Genomic DNA, 16773 nt, shown 5'->3' with positions numbered 1-16773 from the left:
AATTAGAGCAGTCATTTTCAGAACAATTAGGTTCCTTGTAAATTTATTTCATCATATCATATTGTGTATGTGAAGGAAAAAAAACGAGTACACATACATATACATATATAAAAATATATATATTGAGATGCCGAGTCAACTGGTCCTCTACCGGCCATGCTGTCTCCGTTCCAAGCAGCTGCTTGTAAGGTACAATCTGTGACCAAATGGTGGACTAGTCTTCTGCTTTTTTACTCCCTCCTCACCGGAATGCACCATTTCATACCTAAGTGGTTGCACGATGATAAAAGGATGGCGGTCATAGGTCAAACCCCTGGGAGGGGGCTTCTACCAAAAAAAAAAGAAAAAAAAGAAGAAACCCTGGGAGGGGGGTTCCTAAACTTTGATTTTTAACTTAGCTGCGCTACTTTCTCATGGAGTTGTGACAATTTCAAGGGATTCACCGCACGGATTGGTAGCTGCTTGGAAGGAGCGGCAGCATCTAGAAGAACTGTCATTCTTGGCCTTCCACATTTGATGCTCTACATTTAACAAAGCAATGATCTCGAGAACTTACCGAAGAGAGGAAAAACTTGTTAAATGGCTGAGATAATTACACGTAGCTTGTGTACTACACATGCTCGACTGAAATAGAAAAATACTAACCAAAAAATGGTCGTGAAAGATGAGTTCGGCTAGATTTCGCAGTTACCTTTTCCACAGCCATGTAATGACACGGAACAGTTGGGGCACTACCAGCCGTTGACTACTTGCAACGTGTGCGACAAGACGCGTAGATGATGGCGATCTTTTAGTTCACGATTTTTCTTTTTAATGAAAACACGTAATCAAACTACCGAGTATAAGGGTTCTGTACAGCCAATATATGTGGTCGGTATTTATTACATTAAATGTTTATATGTGCTATGACTAACAATTAAATGACACCACGGACAGGGTTTCAACTAAATGTTTACATGTGCTATGACTAACAAAAAGAAAAGTTTTATTTACCAAAGGCCGCAATATGCATGAGGTCGGTATTTATTACATTGTCTTTGTCCATTAAGTTGGACGCTTGATATAATTATAACGTTAATACTTTGTGATCCTCTTACTTGGAGGAGTCATCTCCACCTCCGTGTCTCCTGGGCTCTTATCTCTCTTTCTTTTTTTCTCTTCAATATCCCACATGCTAAAGTGTTGACCTTTACCAGCAGTGAACCCCCCAAAACTTATCTAGAACTCATTTGGTCCGTGGAAAAAAAAAATTTCTCACAAAAATATTTTTCCTAGGAAGGTGATACCTAGACACATACTACTTGAAAAAGTCATATTTGTATATTTAATTGACAATGAAAAAAAATGACACATTCTAAAATTTCTTATATTTTCTTTAAGCATCTATTATTGTAAAAAAGTTATATAAAATATATATTATATCTTTAATAAAGAGAAAGATTTTATCATATTCTATCTAAAAGCTTAAGGGCATTTTTCAAAAAACATACCTTAATTTTTGGCCGATAGAAATTGCATTTTCTTACATCCCACCTAAATTTTTCTTTTTCCTAAAATATGAAAATCTTAATCTCATAAGCATACTTCTTTATCATCTTTCTTTTTCAAAAATTTCAATCAAATATGAGACCTTCTTTTATTTTTTCATTGACCATACATCTTGCCTCCTCTTCTTGCAGAAGAAACGAGGTCCTAGTGTTTGTTGCTCTGGAACTCCCTTCCTTGTTTAAAATTGAAGTCAATTTTATTATTTTATTATCATATTTTTTTGAGAGGTGTAATATGTTTTACACATCCCTACTACAATTACTTTATTTATTTTATTTTATTTTTTTGCACTAAGGTGGTTTGGCTCTGAGGATAAGAAACAATTGTTGTATGTTTGTATACGATCATGAATCGGAAGAGAAGCAGACTGCATGGTACAGAATTGAGTACAATCATGCATGCCAGCGTGTACCACATATGTAGCTATCCTAGTTTGCACAAGTAGGTTAATATGCTGTGGAATTAATGAGTTTGTTGCTTACTTCACCTTTCAAACTTTTTCTTGATTATCATGAACAGCTCTACTTATTCTGAGAAAGGTATGGAGCTCTCCATGGTTGAATCTTATTTTTAGTCTAATCAAGGATTTAAAGGCCCTGGTAATATTGTCTGAGGTAATAGTGTAAATCCATCATTAAACATCAGATAAAGAACAAGATATCACGGTTAGCACACATTCGACTAACTTCCCATGGCACCACCAATCTGATCAATACATGTAAAGCACCTAAAACATGTCGTTTATGTGTGGATATTGTTAAGTATTTCTAGTTCTTGTTTTGAATTTCAAGCTTACTTATTTTACTAATATCTAAGCATAGTTGTGCCGTAATAGTTTATAATAATACATCTCTTGATGTAATCAACAATCAGCACAATTGCCTAGGAGCGGCTCTTAGTGCTAGTTGTTTCAATTAGTCAAAAACTGAGGGAGCGTTTGGCAATGCTCTTATTTTCTGGTTTTTTTATCCTCCAGAAAAAGGGCAGCCACTGCACATTGGGGTGTGTTTGATGTATGCAACTTTATCCAGAAGGCTATTCCCATATTTCGTACCCATCACTCACAATGAATCAACTTTACCAATACACTATGGTCCATCCCTTTTTGTTTTATTCTTGAAAACCTCAAAAAAAAAAAAAAAAAAATTGAACTAGTATGATAAAACCTCTTTAGAGACTTTGGAAGCAAATATTTATTGCTTCCATAAATTAAAGAACGAAAACAAAATCAAAGGGTGGCACAAGTCCTCTGCAATCCTGCCGGCATTAAATCTCCATGTAATATTTCAGTAATTTGTAGAGAAACGGAAACACAAAATCACCAATAATGCCTAACGGGCCCTTTTTTCCCCCCCTTAAATGTCTATTGTAAAGAATATAATGCGGTATGGGATGAAAAGAAATTGAATAAGTTGAATACTTTCGTCAACCAACTGACCCTTCGGACATGCTCGTGCCTTCTATGCAATTCCTGAATATCAATGCAGAACAACATGGTACATGTAATATGGTAGTCGCTGCTTGGCATAGGCTACATAAACATACGTTAGTCAGATGGAGAGATATATACAATATGGCTTGCAGACAGATAAAAGGTTGTTGAAACAGAGATGCACCTTTTTAGTTTGTTGTTTGATTCATACATGCTTTTCAGGCTTCAGGAATAAGTTTAAAAGAATACAATGACCCTTGAATATTATTTGTTTGGAACGTTGGGCCATAAAGAAGATCTAAGCACATGAGCAGTCAGGCAAAGACAGTTGAGGTGGATGTATGATAAAACTGGGGAGTACAGGAATCATTGTGCAAGTTCCAACAGCTGAGAACAAAGTGGTTAACAAATTAGCAACAAGGAGAGAGGCTAGACTGCGAGTCGACATTTTACAAGACTGCATCAACAGTCTGACAAGCAAAGGAGGAACCAAAAAGGAGAGATTATGCGTTGAAGTTCAGGAATGAGAAATGAAAGAGCTATAACATAAATGAAGTATTTAGCAATGCTTTGGAAGAACATGCAAAAGCACTACTGAAAGTAGCCATAAATCGAAGTAATTAGTGGAGAATAATTCATAAAGTTAACCAACACAGTGATAATCCGGCTCAATTGGGCCCAAAACCAGCCCACAAAATCCAAACGAAAAAAAAAAAAAATAAGAACAGAGGAGAAGAGGGAGTCTTCTCCCTCCTCTCACCAGCTCCCAATCGAAATCGGAAAGAGCCTCCTCCGGCTCTATTTAAGGAGGAGAACCCTCCTCTCTCCCTCTCATCAAAGATCCGAGACTCAGTCGGCGGCAATCGTCGAAAAACCACCGTGGAGATCCGACCTGTGCCCATCCAATTTCTCACCGGAAAGACTCGCCGGCGTCGAAGGTGAGTCTCCTCCTCCTTCCTCTCTTCTCCCCTTTCCTTCTCGTGCCGGTGTGCACGTTCGCCGGCGACCAGAGTCGCCGGATTTTGTTGCGGAAGAAACCTCTATTTTTGCCGTTTTTCTTCAATTTTCCGACGCCGGTGGTCACCGCCGACCATCGGTTTGGTCCCTTTGGGCCATGGGATCGTCGGCCCTTGTCGCCGACCATCGCCATGACGGCTGCGGCCCTTGATCGGCCGAACAAAAGAGGGGACCACATGGTCCCCTGTTTCAGCCCAAGACAACCGTGGGAAGAAGAAAAGAAAAAGAAGAAGGAAAAAGAAAAAGAAAAGAAAAAGAAGAAGAAGGAAGAAAAAAAAAGAAAAGAACAAGGAAAAGAAAAAAAAAGAAAAAGAAGAAGAAAAAAATAAAAATAAAAAAATTATTATATAAAATAATAGGACTCTCTCTCCTCTCTCTACATTCTCTCTCCTTTTCTCTCTCTAAATTCTCTCTTTATTTTCTCTCTCTATACCATTTTATCTCTTTTTATGGATTTTATCTCTCTAGGGTCATTCTCTCTCTCTGATTGCATCACAGACCTTAGGATAAACTTGAGATGAAAATATGATGATCTGAGACTGTTTCAAAATTCGTGCAGTAGATTGGATCCCGATCCGATCCTTATTCGAAATTGATAACATCAATCATGGTTAATTCATATTAAGTCACCCTGATATGATACATGATTGTTATTTTTGAAGAATACGAAGATTCTCTCTCCACTTTCTCTCTCTACTTTCTCTCTCATGATTGACTTTCTCTTTCTAAGAAGGTCTATGAATCTTGTATCGAGTCATACCTTCATCTTTTAGGGGCTCATATTGACTCTAACAAGATGATCCAAAGTTGTTTTGATATCCATGCTGTATGTCAACCTCATTTGATCATATCAAGGATCTTTCAAATTCATTATTAATGAACTCTATTGATTGATCTCGATCTAATCTGTGCTTCACAATTTCTTGATCAAGTCACTTGAATCTGACCCTCAGATCAGAAATCTTGAATTGCCCTGGTATCTGGATGGTCCGACACATCCGATCAACAGTTTTCTTTCTTTATGATTTAATCTTGTTATAGTTATGGAATAAAATTTGATAATGATTTGATATTTTAAATAGGATTAACTGATTCTTCTAACGAAGTCTGAAGATCTAAGATGAACGAGGTAAGTAGATCTTATGCTCCTTATTTATTTTTAAATGATCATATTTTTATGCAAAGAATTGCTATTGATGAAATCATAATTTTTCATAAAATAAAGATCGACATATGTGATATGAAAAAGCATGTTTTATTATAAGCATTAAAATTTTCATGAATATGTCTTATGAAAATAGCATGATTATGAAGCATGAATTTTATTGTTTTTCCGTGTATGTATATGTATGCTTTAAGAAAAAGATATAATGATTTCAAAGGTTCTCAGATGGCTATGAATGAATCCCTTCGGGAAGGTCGACATCCAGAGCTAGCATCCACATGAAACATGACCCTGTCAGCAGGTATAAAGTTGGCACATGAATTAAGAACTCTGTCGATTAAGAAACATGACCCTGTCACGGATATAATTGTAACCTTAGCACGAATATCTATGAGCAATATTTTGAAATATGACATGAATACATGATGAAAATGATTTACGATTCATGATTGTGAAATATATATGATTTATGCATGCATGATGAGTTTATAACTTATTTTGTTATATGCTCTATGAAATGCTTTATTTTGTATTACCTGTTATTTTCTAAATATTGCATTATCATGAAAAACTTATGTTTGATCCGATAAGAAAGTACAAGTTTTACTTACTGGACTAGTGTAGCTCATATTCTTTTTGTTTTCTTTTTGTTTGAACAGAAGAATAAGGTTAGGATCGGCAAAAAGAATTCTGGCTTGAAGATCTACATAACAAGCTTGAAAATTTGATAGCAGAAGTTTAGTTATTTTATAATCATGGATTTGTAGTTATTTATAAATATTGAGATTCAGATTGGTACTTGCTTTTGGATTTAGATGCTCTGAACCAATATTAGTTCGATTATTTGAAGAATAATGGAATTGAATCTTTTTTTTTGATGAATTTTAGATGATTATGATGGATTGGCTTCGTGTTATCGTGGGCTCCATCCCTCGATAGCATGGCCGTGTTATGTCCCAGATTTGGGGTGTGATATTTTATGGTATCAGAGCTTATGTTATAATCATTGGAGATTATGATATAAATGATTAGGATATGATAGAATAATATCAGAGCTTAGGTTTAAGATCATTGAGATTATAAAGTGATATCAAAACTTTATGTATGATCAATAGGATGTGACCGAGTGGAGTATAATGGATAATATCAGAGCTTAAGATTATGATCATTAAGGACGTGATAGAATGATATAAAGTTAGGTTATGATCACTAGAGAATATGACTTAAGTGGTATTTGAACTTAAGGTTATCATTATTCGGGATTGTGACTTTAGTGATATTTGAACTTGAGGTTAAGATCATGAGGAACATGATAGATATAAAAGAAAGGATTCAATAATTTGATTTCGAATCAATAGGTATTATGATGAAATTTATGCATAAGTGGCATATGATGTCTATAATAGAATTGACGAGTTATATCTTAGATTTCAATTAGCAAAGTTGACCTGAGTACGAGAAGTGTCGATCCTAGAATGAAGTGGGAGGTATCGATATATTATGTTAGGTATATTTGATGACATTAGAATGCTAAACCTATATGGATAAAGGACATGATAACTTTACTGATTTTGATGTTAATTTTTTTGCAAAGAAAAGTTGGTTTGAAAGTTGTCTAAATGATTGTAAGGTAAATCGAAGGTTAACTCAAATTAATTCTAGATATATTGGATTCTTGAGGAGTGGTGAAGTTTATGTAATAAGTTCAAACATTGAAGGTGGATGAAGATTTAATTTTGATGTGCTATGCCTAAGAGATAGTAATGACAAGAAAATCTTAAATTTTATCCTAAATTGTATATGAAATCTAAAAGTTGGATCTATTTTTGATTGATTTAATATACAAAGATATTTTTATTTTTGATAGACTTAGATAATTTGGTAAGTTAAGATCAGAGTGCGCAGCAAAAACGTGATGGTCTGAATTGATTAGAAATATTAATCCTTTAAATCAAAAGATATTATGAAATACATTAGTTATAAATAAGGAAGGATTTTACTGATAATAAATGGATGCTAGAGAGAAAAACTATCTAATTAAGGAAAGACTCAAAGCAGCACAGGATAGACAGAAGAATTGGACAGATAGAAAAAGAAGAGAATTAGAATTTCACTTCGGTGATCATATTTTTTTAAAAGTATCATCTCCAAAAAGTGTCATGAGGTTTGGAAGACATGGCAAGCTGAGTCCGTGATATATTAGACCTTTTGAAATTTTGAGCCGAGTAGGAGATGTTGCTTACGAACTCTCCTTACCATTGGATTTATCTAAAGTGCATAATATCTTTCATGCTTCACTACTGAGAAAGTTTATACCTGATTTAAATAATGTGATAAAGTATGAGCCATTGTAAGTTCATGAAGATTTAACTTATGAAGAATTTTTCTTCCGAATTATTGATCGAAAAGAACAAGTTCTAAGACGGTGTATCATTCCATATGTGAAAATTCATTGGAGTAATCAGGAAGAGAGAGAGGCCACATGGGAGCTTGAAGATGATATGAAGACGAGATATTCACACTTATTTGAAAATGAAGGTATGTTAAATTTCGAGGATGAATTTTTTTTTAAAGGGGGTAGAATATGATAATCTGGCCCAATTGGGCCCAAAACCAGCCCACAAAGCCCAAACGAAAAAAAAAAGGAGAACAGAGGAGAAGACTCCTAAAGGCAGTCTTCTTCCTCCTCTCACTGACTCCCAATCGGAATCGGAAAGAGCCCCCTCCGGCTCTATTTAAGGAGGAGAACCCTCCTCTCTCCCTCTCACCAAAGACCCGAGACTCAGTCGGCGGCAATCGTCGAAAAACCATCGTGGAGACCCGACCTGTGCCCGTCCAATTTCTCGCCGGAAAGCCTCACTGGCGTCGAAGGTGAGTCTCCTCCTCCTTCCTCTCTTCTCCTCTTTCCTTCCCATGTCGATGTGCACGCTCGCCGGCGACCGGAGTCATCGGATTTTGTTGCGGAAGAAACCTCTATTTTTGTCATTTTTCTTCAATTTTCCGACGCCGGTGGTCACCGCCGACCATCGGTTTGGTCCCTCCGAGCCATGGGATCATCGTCCCTTGTCGTCGGCCACAGCCATGATGGCTGCAGCCCTTGGTCGGCCGAGCAAAGGAGGGGACCATATGGTCCCCTGTTTTAGCCCAAGACAACCGTGGGAAGAAAAAAAGAAAAAGAAGAAGAAGGAAAAAGAAAAAGAAAAGAAGAAGAAGAAGGAAGAAAAAAAAAGAAAAAGAAAAAGAAAAAAAAGGAAAAGAAAAAGAAGAAAAAAAATAAAAAATAAAAATAAAAAATTTATTATATAAAATAATAAGACTCTCTCTCCTCTCTACATTCTCTCTCCATTTTCTCTCTCTAGATTCTCTCTTTATTTTCTCTCTCTAGATCATTTAATCTCTTTTTATGGTTTTTGTCTCTCTAGGATCATTCTCTCTCTCTGATTGCATCACAGATCCTAGGATAAACTTGAGATGAAAATATGATGATCTGAGATCGTTCCGAAATTCGTGCAGTAGATTGGATCCCGATCCGATCCTTATTCGAAATTGATAACATCAATCATGGTTAATTCATATTAAGTCACCCTGATATGACCTCTGATGATCTCAATCATGATTGTCACTTTTGAAGAATACGAAGATTCTCTCTCCACTTTCTCTCTCTATTTTCTCTCTCATGATTGACTTTCTCTCTCTAAGAAGGTCTATGAATCTTGTACCGAGTCATGCCTTCATCTTTTAGGGGCTCATATTGACTCTAACAAGATGATCCAAAGTTGTTTTGATATCCGTGCTGTATGTCAACCTCATTTGATCATATCAAGGATCTTTCAAATTCATTATTAATGAACTCTATTGATTGATCTCGATCTAATCTGTGCTTCACAATTTCTTGATCAAGTCACTTGAATCTGACCCTCATATCAGAAATCCTGAATTGCCCTGGTATCTGGATGGTCCGACACATCCGGTCAACAGTCTTCTTTCCTTATGATTTAATTTTGTTATAGTTATGGAATAGAATTTGATAATGATTTGATATTTTAAATAGGATTAGCTGATTCTTCTAACGAAGTCTGAAGATCTAAGATGAACGAGGTAAGTAGATCTTATGCACCTTAATTATTTTTAAATGATCATGTTTTTATGCAAAGAATTGCTATTGATGAAATTATAATTTTTTATAAAATAAGGATCGACATATGTGATATGAAAAAGCATGTTTTATTATGAGCATTGATTTCATTAATATGTCTTATGAAAATAGCATGATTATGAAGCATGAATTTTATTGTTTTTTCGTTTATATATATGTATACTTTAAGAAAAAGATATAATGATTTCAAAAGCTCTCAGATAGCTATGAATGAATTCCTTCGGGAAGGTCGACATCCAGAGCTAGCATCCACACAAAACATGATCCTGCTAGCGGGTATAAAGTTGGCACATGAATTAAAAACTCTGTCGATTAAGAAACATGGTCCTGTCACGGATATAATAGTGACCTTAGCATGAATATCTGTGAGCAATGTTTTGAAACATGACATGAATACATGATGAAAATGATTTACGATTCATGATTGTGAAATATACATGATTTATTCATGCATGATGAGTTTATAACTTGTTTTGTTATATGCTCTATGAAATGCTTTATTTTGTATTACTTGTTATTTTCTAAATATTGCATTATCATGAAAAACTTATGTTTGATCCGATAAGGAAGTGCAAGTTCTACTTACTGGGTTAGTGTAGCTCATATTCTTTTTGTTTTCTTTTTGTTTGAACAGAAGAATAAGGTTAGGATCGACAAAAAGAATCCAGGCTTGAAGATCTGCATAGCAAATTTGAAAATTTGATAGCAGAAATTTAGTTATTTTATAATCACGGATTTGTAGTTATTTATAAATATTGAGATTCGGGTTGGTACTTGTTTTTGGATTTAGATGCTCTGAACCAATATTGGTTCGATTATTTGATGAATAATGAAATTGAATCTTTTTGTTTGATGGATTTTAGATGATTATGATGGATTGACTTCGTGTTATCGTGGACTTCATCCCTCGGTAGCATGGCCGTATTATGTCTCGGATTTGGAGCGTGACAAACACACTACTGGAGAAGAATTCATAAATTGGAGAAGCAATTGGTGTCTTCAAACTTATAGCTTTATTCTAAATCCAAATAAGATCGTTCAAAAAAAAAAAAAAAAAGGATTAAAGATCTGATACAGAAATATGACATTGACACCAACAGGTAAAGTCTGATGGAGAAGGATGTTCCAAGTGCAAGTTTTTCTTGCATGACTTCAAGGAATTATCTGCCTCATGTTCCATTACAGATAAGGTTGATAGAGACAAGGAGAACGTATTCCTGACAAACCCACCTTTTTAAAAATCAATCAAATGTCATGTCTAGAGCTACAAACCTTTCTCCTCCAAAAGCTCTTAGAATTACATTAATGAAAAGATATTCAAGAGTAGCATAAGAGAGCATGGCGAAGGAGATGGCACAAACTTCACATCTTGAGGCATTTGTTTCTTGCACTTGCTGATTCTTGTTGGTTGCAACTGGAAGAGTTGACGTTCCATGATTCAATATCACAAGGCCAGATCACAACCACAAATTATACAGATGCTTTGGAGTTTCAAAATGCTCTATACTATCATGGGTCATGATTAAAGAAAACTGTACATGGTGTAGGACAAAATGGATCCTACTGTTTAGAGACTAATGTTCTTTTCTACACATAATTTCTTGAAAAAAATTTAGCCTTCTTTAAGCAATTAAAAAAGTGTCGAACATGTTTTTTGGAGATCATTTTTTGTCATGTATGGTTCATGAGTTTGGTTTGTTGCAGATCTGCACCAACATGGCGGTTCAACTTGAACAGTCATGAATAAAATAGGTGCCCACACATGTTGGAAAATCTCTATTCATCATTAGAACACAATCCAAAATGTTAAAGCGAGGCTAAAATAGAATTCCATAATGTATCTTGTTTTGGTCTTACATCTGAATAATATCAATGTATCTATTCATGTTGCTCCACCTCGATGCTTAATGACAAATGATTATGGAGCATGGAGACTTCATTTATATTAGCATGATGCAACTCTTCAAACCAGAATTATGAACAAAGTACATATGATTATTTCTGACAAAGGTTTCTCTGCATGATTTCCAGGATTAGATTCTCTCTCTCAAACATTATTTTGTGTGTTATTACATAATAGATTTGAAAAGGAAAACCCCTAATTGGTAATGGAAAAGGTGGATAAAGTTAAAGAATCCAGTGCTTGGAAGGTTGCCGCCAATTGTGAAACATGGAGATAAAATCACAGCTGAAAGAAAATTCTTTGACACCAAATAAGAAGTAGCATTTTTCAGTGGTTGACAAGTGCAAATGGCACACTAAATCACCATTTATTGTTAACTTGATGAAGACAAAAGTAGTTATAAGTTTTAAATCAGGCCATGTATCTGGAATGAAGTGATAGACTGCCACCCCAAGAGGCATACAGAGAAGACAAAGCCTTTAAGATAGCTAAGTTGAGAACCTACACAGCATGCAGTAGTTCTTAAATGTCCAAACAATAAAGCCAAAATTGCTTCATTTCCATGCACTTGGCTAGATGGCAAAGCAAGGATATTTTGGCGAAAAATTCATGTTAGAATGAAAGAAAACTGGATGCCTCAAGCATGAAGCAGTAGCCAGCTTGTGCAACCACTTGTCCTAACTCAATGCTGTTATGCTCAATTATTACAAGAGGAATTATGAGTTGGGAGCAAAATAAGCAGATAACAAGCAGTCAAAACAAGCAAACAAAGGATTAGAAGCATGGCTGACCTGGAGGGGAGTCAAAAGATTCCATCAGCTCCTGTGAAGGACAACGGAATTAGTTGCTGCTAATATCTCCAATGCTGACGCTGATTGTTGATAAAAGGCTTGCAACTTAATGGTGATGGTCAAAATCATGGATTTGGCTTGATAGGTGATGGTTATAAGTGAAAGCTTTCTAAAGAATAATTCTTTTATCATCAGGAAGAATAAGGTTCTAGAGGATTTCAAGCTAGAAAAGAGGGTGTCTGGTCAAATTTCAACACAAATTCAGTAAAAATGCATGCAAAAATAGGTATAACATAAGTAGAAATCTAGAAGAGAGAGGGAGCAAGGGGTATAAGAAGGGTGACATCTAGCCAAAAGAACCTGTCTTTTCATGATAAACCATGCACCATGCTTCTAGTGGCCAGCCTTATTGTCCTTTTGAGCCTTTTCTTCATGACTTCTATTACAATTAAACTAGGACCCTTAAGCTACATTTGAATGCCGAATAGCTAAACAGGACATATATAGATTTTACCATTGGTAACCACCCCCAAGTCAGATAACAAGCAGTTAAAGTTATCACTCATTTGACTAACATTGCTATGGTTAATGGAAAAGTTGTTGAAACTTGAAAAAGTTCGAAGAGAAAGCTCTGGTGATTAACTTTATTTCATGCTCCCACACGAAGCAAAATTAACCAGATTATCTCTTTTACCCTTTGAACAAATAAATTTATCCATATTGTTGTTGGTATTTGGTTGGTTAAACTGATAAACTTCCCTTACCCACCATTTGAGCAGCAACCAACATAGCCTTAATGACCAAGTAACCAAACTCCATATGGATGCCTAAAATATTTATTAAGTTGCAAAATCCAGAAGTCTACATAAGTCTGGACAGAAAAACACCAAAAATAATAAAAAAATCAAATCCTGATGATTGGATGACTTATTCAACCAAATACATCCCGCAAGCAGGAATTTTCTAGACCAATTTTACTTGAAATAGGAGTCTAAAACAAACCATAAGAATCTGCAAGTGTGTGTGTGCATGGGTGCACATATGTGTGAGCATGCATGCATGTGCATGTGCATGTGCGTGTGTCCATGAAAGATTTATAAAAATGAAAGGAACATATAGATAAATTTATAGATGATGCAATTAGAGAACTCAACAACAATATAAAAAGCATATGAGTGTCCTCTGTCATTCAGTTTGAAGTTCTTTGAGCATATTCTTGGTTCATGGAATTCAAAAAGTGACTATCTCTGTTAAGAAACCTGGAACTCATTTCCAATATATTTGAATCATCTACTAAACCAAGGATATCCGATGCCCCATAGGAAATGTGCATATATATAACAGAAAGCTTGCAGGAATTAAGTACTGAGACAGACTACTAATATATGACTTCTGTATATTTTTTTAAACAACATTGATACATAATACATGATTCCCGCAACAGAATTATGAAAGAATTACAAGGAAACAATGAATCATACACTTGACCTTTTTGAGATCAGAGTCATCCACACTTGACCTTTTTGAGATCAGAGACATCCATCTGACCTTAGCAATGGCAACCTAGACTCTTCTCTTGCTTCCCTGCTATAATATGCATATAGCAGCAATTGTATGACCCCCAACACTGTTCCAATCCCATTTGGAATCTGAAATTCACATTTAAGTTAATGAAGAATTAATTTACCAAGTAAAAAAAAATGTTAGGCTGAGAAGACGATCTTCTATTGTATTAGAAAACTAATTAGTGCAAAATAAATAATACCACCAGTGAAATGAAAATGTAGCAGTGTCCTTACATATATGAAAAAGTCATGCAGCAGCATCCCATATGCAAAAAATGATACACTCATCAAAAAGGTTGTAAGGGATAGGTAGAACGGCATGAATTCGACACTCCTTGTCTGTATTACCGAGTTCTGATGAATAAAAGCATGAAAAGAAGCTTGTTAGAGCTAAGTATTACCAACTAATCTATGAACACTGTATGTAACAGGGTTATCCAAGTCAGAATTGAGAGAAAACATACAATGATAAATAAAGGGGATGCAAACATGGAAACGAGGGAAGCAACACTTAGATATCCAACAAAAGTTTGCCGTGCTTGGTGATCAAACAACTCAAGGCTGACATATATGATGAGAGAAAAAACGCAGAAAACCGCTATCAGCAATCCAGACATCTTCAGCTGAAAAACAAATCATAGGAAAATATATTAATGGCATAAACATGACACAAGAGGATTGAAAAACTTAAGGGGATGAAGTTACCCTTCTTGTAGTATCTGCATATATAATGAAGAGGGTGACATAGACCAGCTGAAAAGCAGCACCAATGGAATTGACTGTAGCAACCAAGATTACACCATAGGAGACACAGGGAAGACCATACCACATGCAGATCAAGCAGTTCAAGAGGGAGCACACATAGGGTAACCCTGAGAATTGCTCTATTGATTTGTTTTTGACAATTCTTTTGAACGTGGGTCTGAAAGCAATCAAACATGAATGGAAAGAATTGATGAGATGTTTTTTAGCCAAGCAACTAAGAAAGGAATACAAGGGGGCGCTTACATCGGTGAGACAAACAGCACAAATGCAAAGAGGTTACCTGCAAACATAAAGAAGATGGTTTGGTCATACTCTTTCATAAATGTGACTAACATAACGTCAAAAAGGAAAGAGCTTGCTGCTATTTTACGATCCTTCATGTATCAAAACAGGCTAAGGAAGGGCTTGTTGGAGTTATGGTATTTGCACCTATTGGCAAACATGGTCAACCAGCTTATAGCATATGTTCTTGCTGGTCACATGCATAAAGCCACCTTACCTTGTGTACATAGTATAAGGATCATATATAAAATGCAAAACTACCTTATACATCCAGCTAGTCAAATTCATAGGTAACATACATAGTTTACATTCCAAATACACTCTGTGATCATGTATATATGGGATTCAATCCCATAAGCAACATAAGAAAGAACATCCCACACAGCTCTCTTCTTTGCTTCTCCCGCAGGGCTTGACAATACTCTCCGGAATTCCCTGATCCCCCAGCTTGCTCAAAGTTTACAACAGACCTCTGCTATCCGATGAGCAACAGCCATAATCAAATGGAGAAATCAACAGAGATTGTTAATGGATCGACTAATGGTACAGCATGTAACCGCGTGGCATACCGATGGTCCGTGATGGGCAAAAATTCTGCCTTCTCTTTACATTTTGCCGTTTTCTTTTCTTTAAGTTCGTATTTGTTAGCATCAACAATGTCAAACGCTTAATATCAAAAACTTGATAATGTTCTTTGATCCCAAAACTAGCAAGTGAACTGATGCGACACATCCGCAGTAGACCACCTAAAAAGGTTCTGTTTTCGGGCAGCAAATCATTACAAGATAAGGGAACACCACAGCTTTAGACCAAGAGCAGAAAAATGTGCGTCCGCGATACACACAAATCGAAAGGGAGATGCAACAGAGGGTGGAGTTCTTACCAGCAATTCCAGCCGCATAGGTGCCGACGCCATACAAGGAGATCCCTGAAGAAACCATCAATCCCTTCTCTCTCTCTAAACTGGGAGGGAGGTGGGTGTTTAACAGGCTGGAATACAGGCGGTACCCTCTTATCTCCCTCTCTCATCTATTGTTGCTGGGCCGTCACGTTTGGAAAATGGAGTAGAGGAGGAGCTGGCGGGGCATCTTCCCAAAGGCCATGTCAGCCATTTGGTCCGCTTGGTCTCCGATCCTCCAGCCGACGAAACTCGCTATCCCCTCCCTCGGCCCGGTCAACCACTGCTTACGTCCCGCATGTGCTTTGTATTTTTGTTGGACTATTCGTGGAGGCAGAAAATTGGACTCTCCCCTTTCCATTCCTATCCACCCGCTGCTGCGGTCGGTCTCTATCGATGAAACGTGAGCACGGTAGTGCAGGGTGGGCCTCACCAACCCAGCGTCCCATTTCACCATCCAATGTAACGAAAGGGAAGTGACGAGTGTTTTGAGGAGAGATTCATCCTATCGGTAATCTCCTACTCTTTTACACCATGGAAGGAGGACGAGGCAGCTGAATCAACAAGAAAAAGAACCTCCCCATCAACTTGTTCGTGCAACTATAAGCGTCATTGAATTAATTTATTTTATTTTTGGAAGGCACGGGAGTTCGGATTAGCATACTTCGTTCCGTAAATCCATCAAACCGACCATAGAAAGAAGCTATTGCAGGCATCATAGTTTGGTCAATTTGACCCATGATAAGGTTGCCGCTTGTCAATTGTCTCAAGTATCTAAAGGGTGAATCAGAAAGCAAATTGATTTCTTTCGTACAAATGGACACGGACATATGGTTGAAGTTATTTCAAGGAGAGATCCAAAACTCTCTCTCACCCCTTCGAACTTTTCTTTTCTTTTTTTTCAACAACCTTAATCCCACCAACCATTGGAACACCAAGTAAACGTCAAAATAATGTTATACACATTGAGTGGTCAGAAGATGAATACCAATGATTAAAGTTATTTAAGAAATGGTCAGCAATTCAACATCCAACTTTCTTGCGCATAACCACAACCTATAATTATCATCAAAAAAAAAAAAACCACAACCAATAATTAAAATTTCTCATTAATTTAGATATATAACTAACATAAAAGGGTTTTACTTAAATTACCATGACTTTTCCCGAGTCATTATGTAAATACAAATAATCGAGGGTGTGATATTTGTAGAACGCCCCTTTCCATCCTTTATTTTTTTCCCTAATGTG

General features: G+C 36.3%; 1 protein-coding gene across 3 annotated transcripts; it reads right to left on the bottom strand.

Annotated features, from left to right (window-relative positions):
* Window positions 1-10308: 10308 nt before the first annotated feature.
* LOC105045890 (bidirectional sugar transporter SWEET2a) lies at window positions 10309-16552 on the bottom strand. 3 transcript variants are annotated; one of them, XR_832159.4, is made up of 8 exons: window positions 15508-16552; window positions 14586-14622; window positions 14283-14499; window positions 14042-14200; window positions 13812-13931; window positions 13501-13661; window positions 12013-12043; window positions 10309-10732 (listed from the first exon to the last, which is right to left on the bottom strand). XR_832159.4 is itself a non-coding variant. In XM_010924332.4 (7 exons), the coding sequence occupies exons 1-6, from the start codon at window positions 15563-15565 to the stop codon at window positions 13542-13544; spliced, it is 711 nt and encodes a 236-aa protein (XP_010922634.1). In that variant the 5' UTR covers window positions 15566-16552; the 3' UTR covers window positions 10309-10732; window positions 13501-13541. The 3 variants fall into 3 exon arrangements, 1 of the variants encoding a protein (XP_010922634.1); XR_012138994.1 differs by having other exon boundaries at window positions 12013-13661; window positions 15508-16550; XM_010924332.4 differs by lacking the exon at window positions 12013-12043.
* Window positions 16553-16773: the final 221 nt, after the last annotated feature.

This window comes from Elaeis guineensis, chromosome 2, assembly GCF_000442705.2.
Source record: "Elaeis guineensis isolate ETL-2024a chromosome 2, EG11, whole genome shotgun sequence".
Lineage (NCBI taxonomy): Eukaryota > Viridiplantae > Streptophyta > Magnoliopsida > Arecales > Arecaceae > Elaeis > Elaeis guineensis.
The sequence above is the reverse complement of the archived record's forward strand: the minus strand, read 5'-3'. Positions and strand labels throughout refer to the sequence as shown.

What these genes read in the sequence shown, in the direction of transcription:
- LOC105045890 (XM_010924332.4), bottom strand. Translation starts at nt 15,565, where the DNA reads ATGGTTTCTTCAGGGATCTCCTTGTATGGCGTCGGCACCTATGCGGCT. An exon ending in GTGCTGTTTGTCTCACCGAT is followed by an intron (nt 14,500 to 14,585) that starts GTAAGCGCCCCC and finishes GATTGCTTTCAG; the next exon opens with ACCCACGTTCAAAAGAATTG. An exon ending in CATCCCCTTTATTTATCATT is followed by an intron (nt 13,932 to 14,041) that starts GTATGTTTTCTC and finishes TTTATTCATCAG; the next exon opens with AACTCGGTAATACAGACAAG.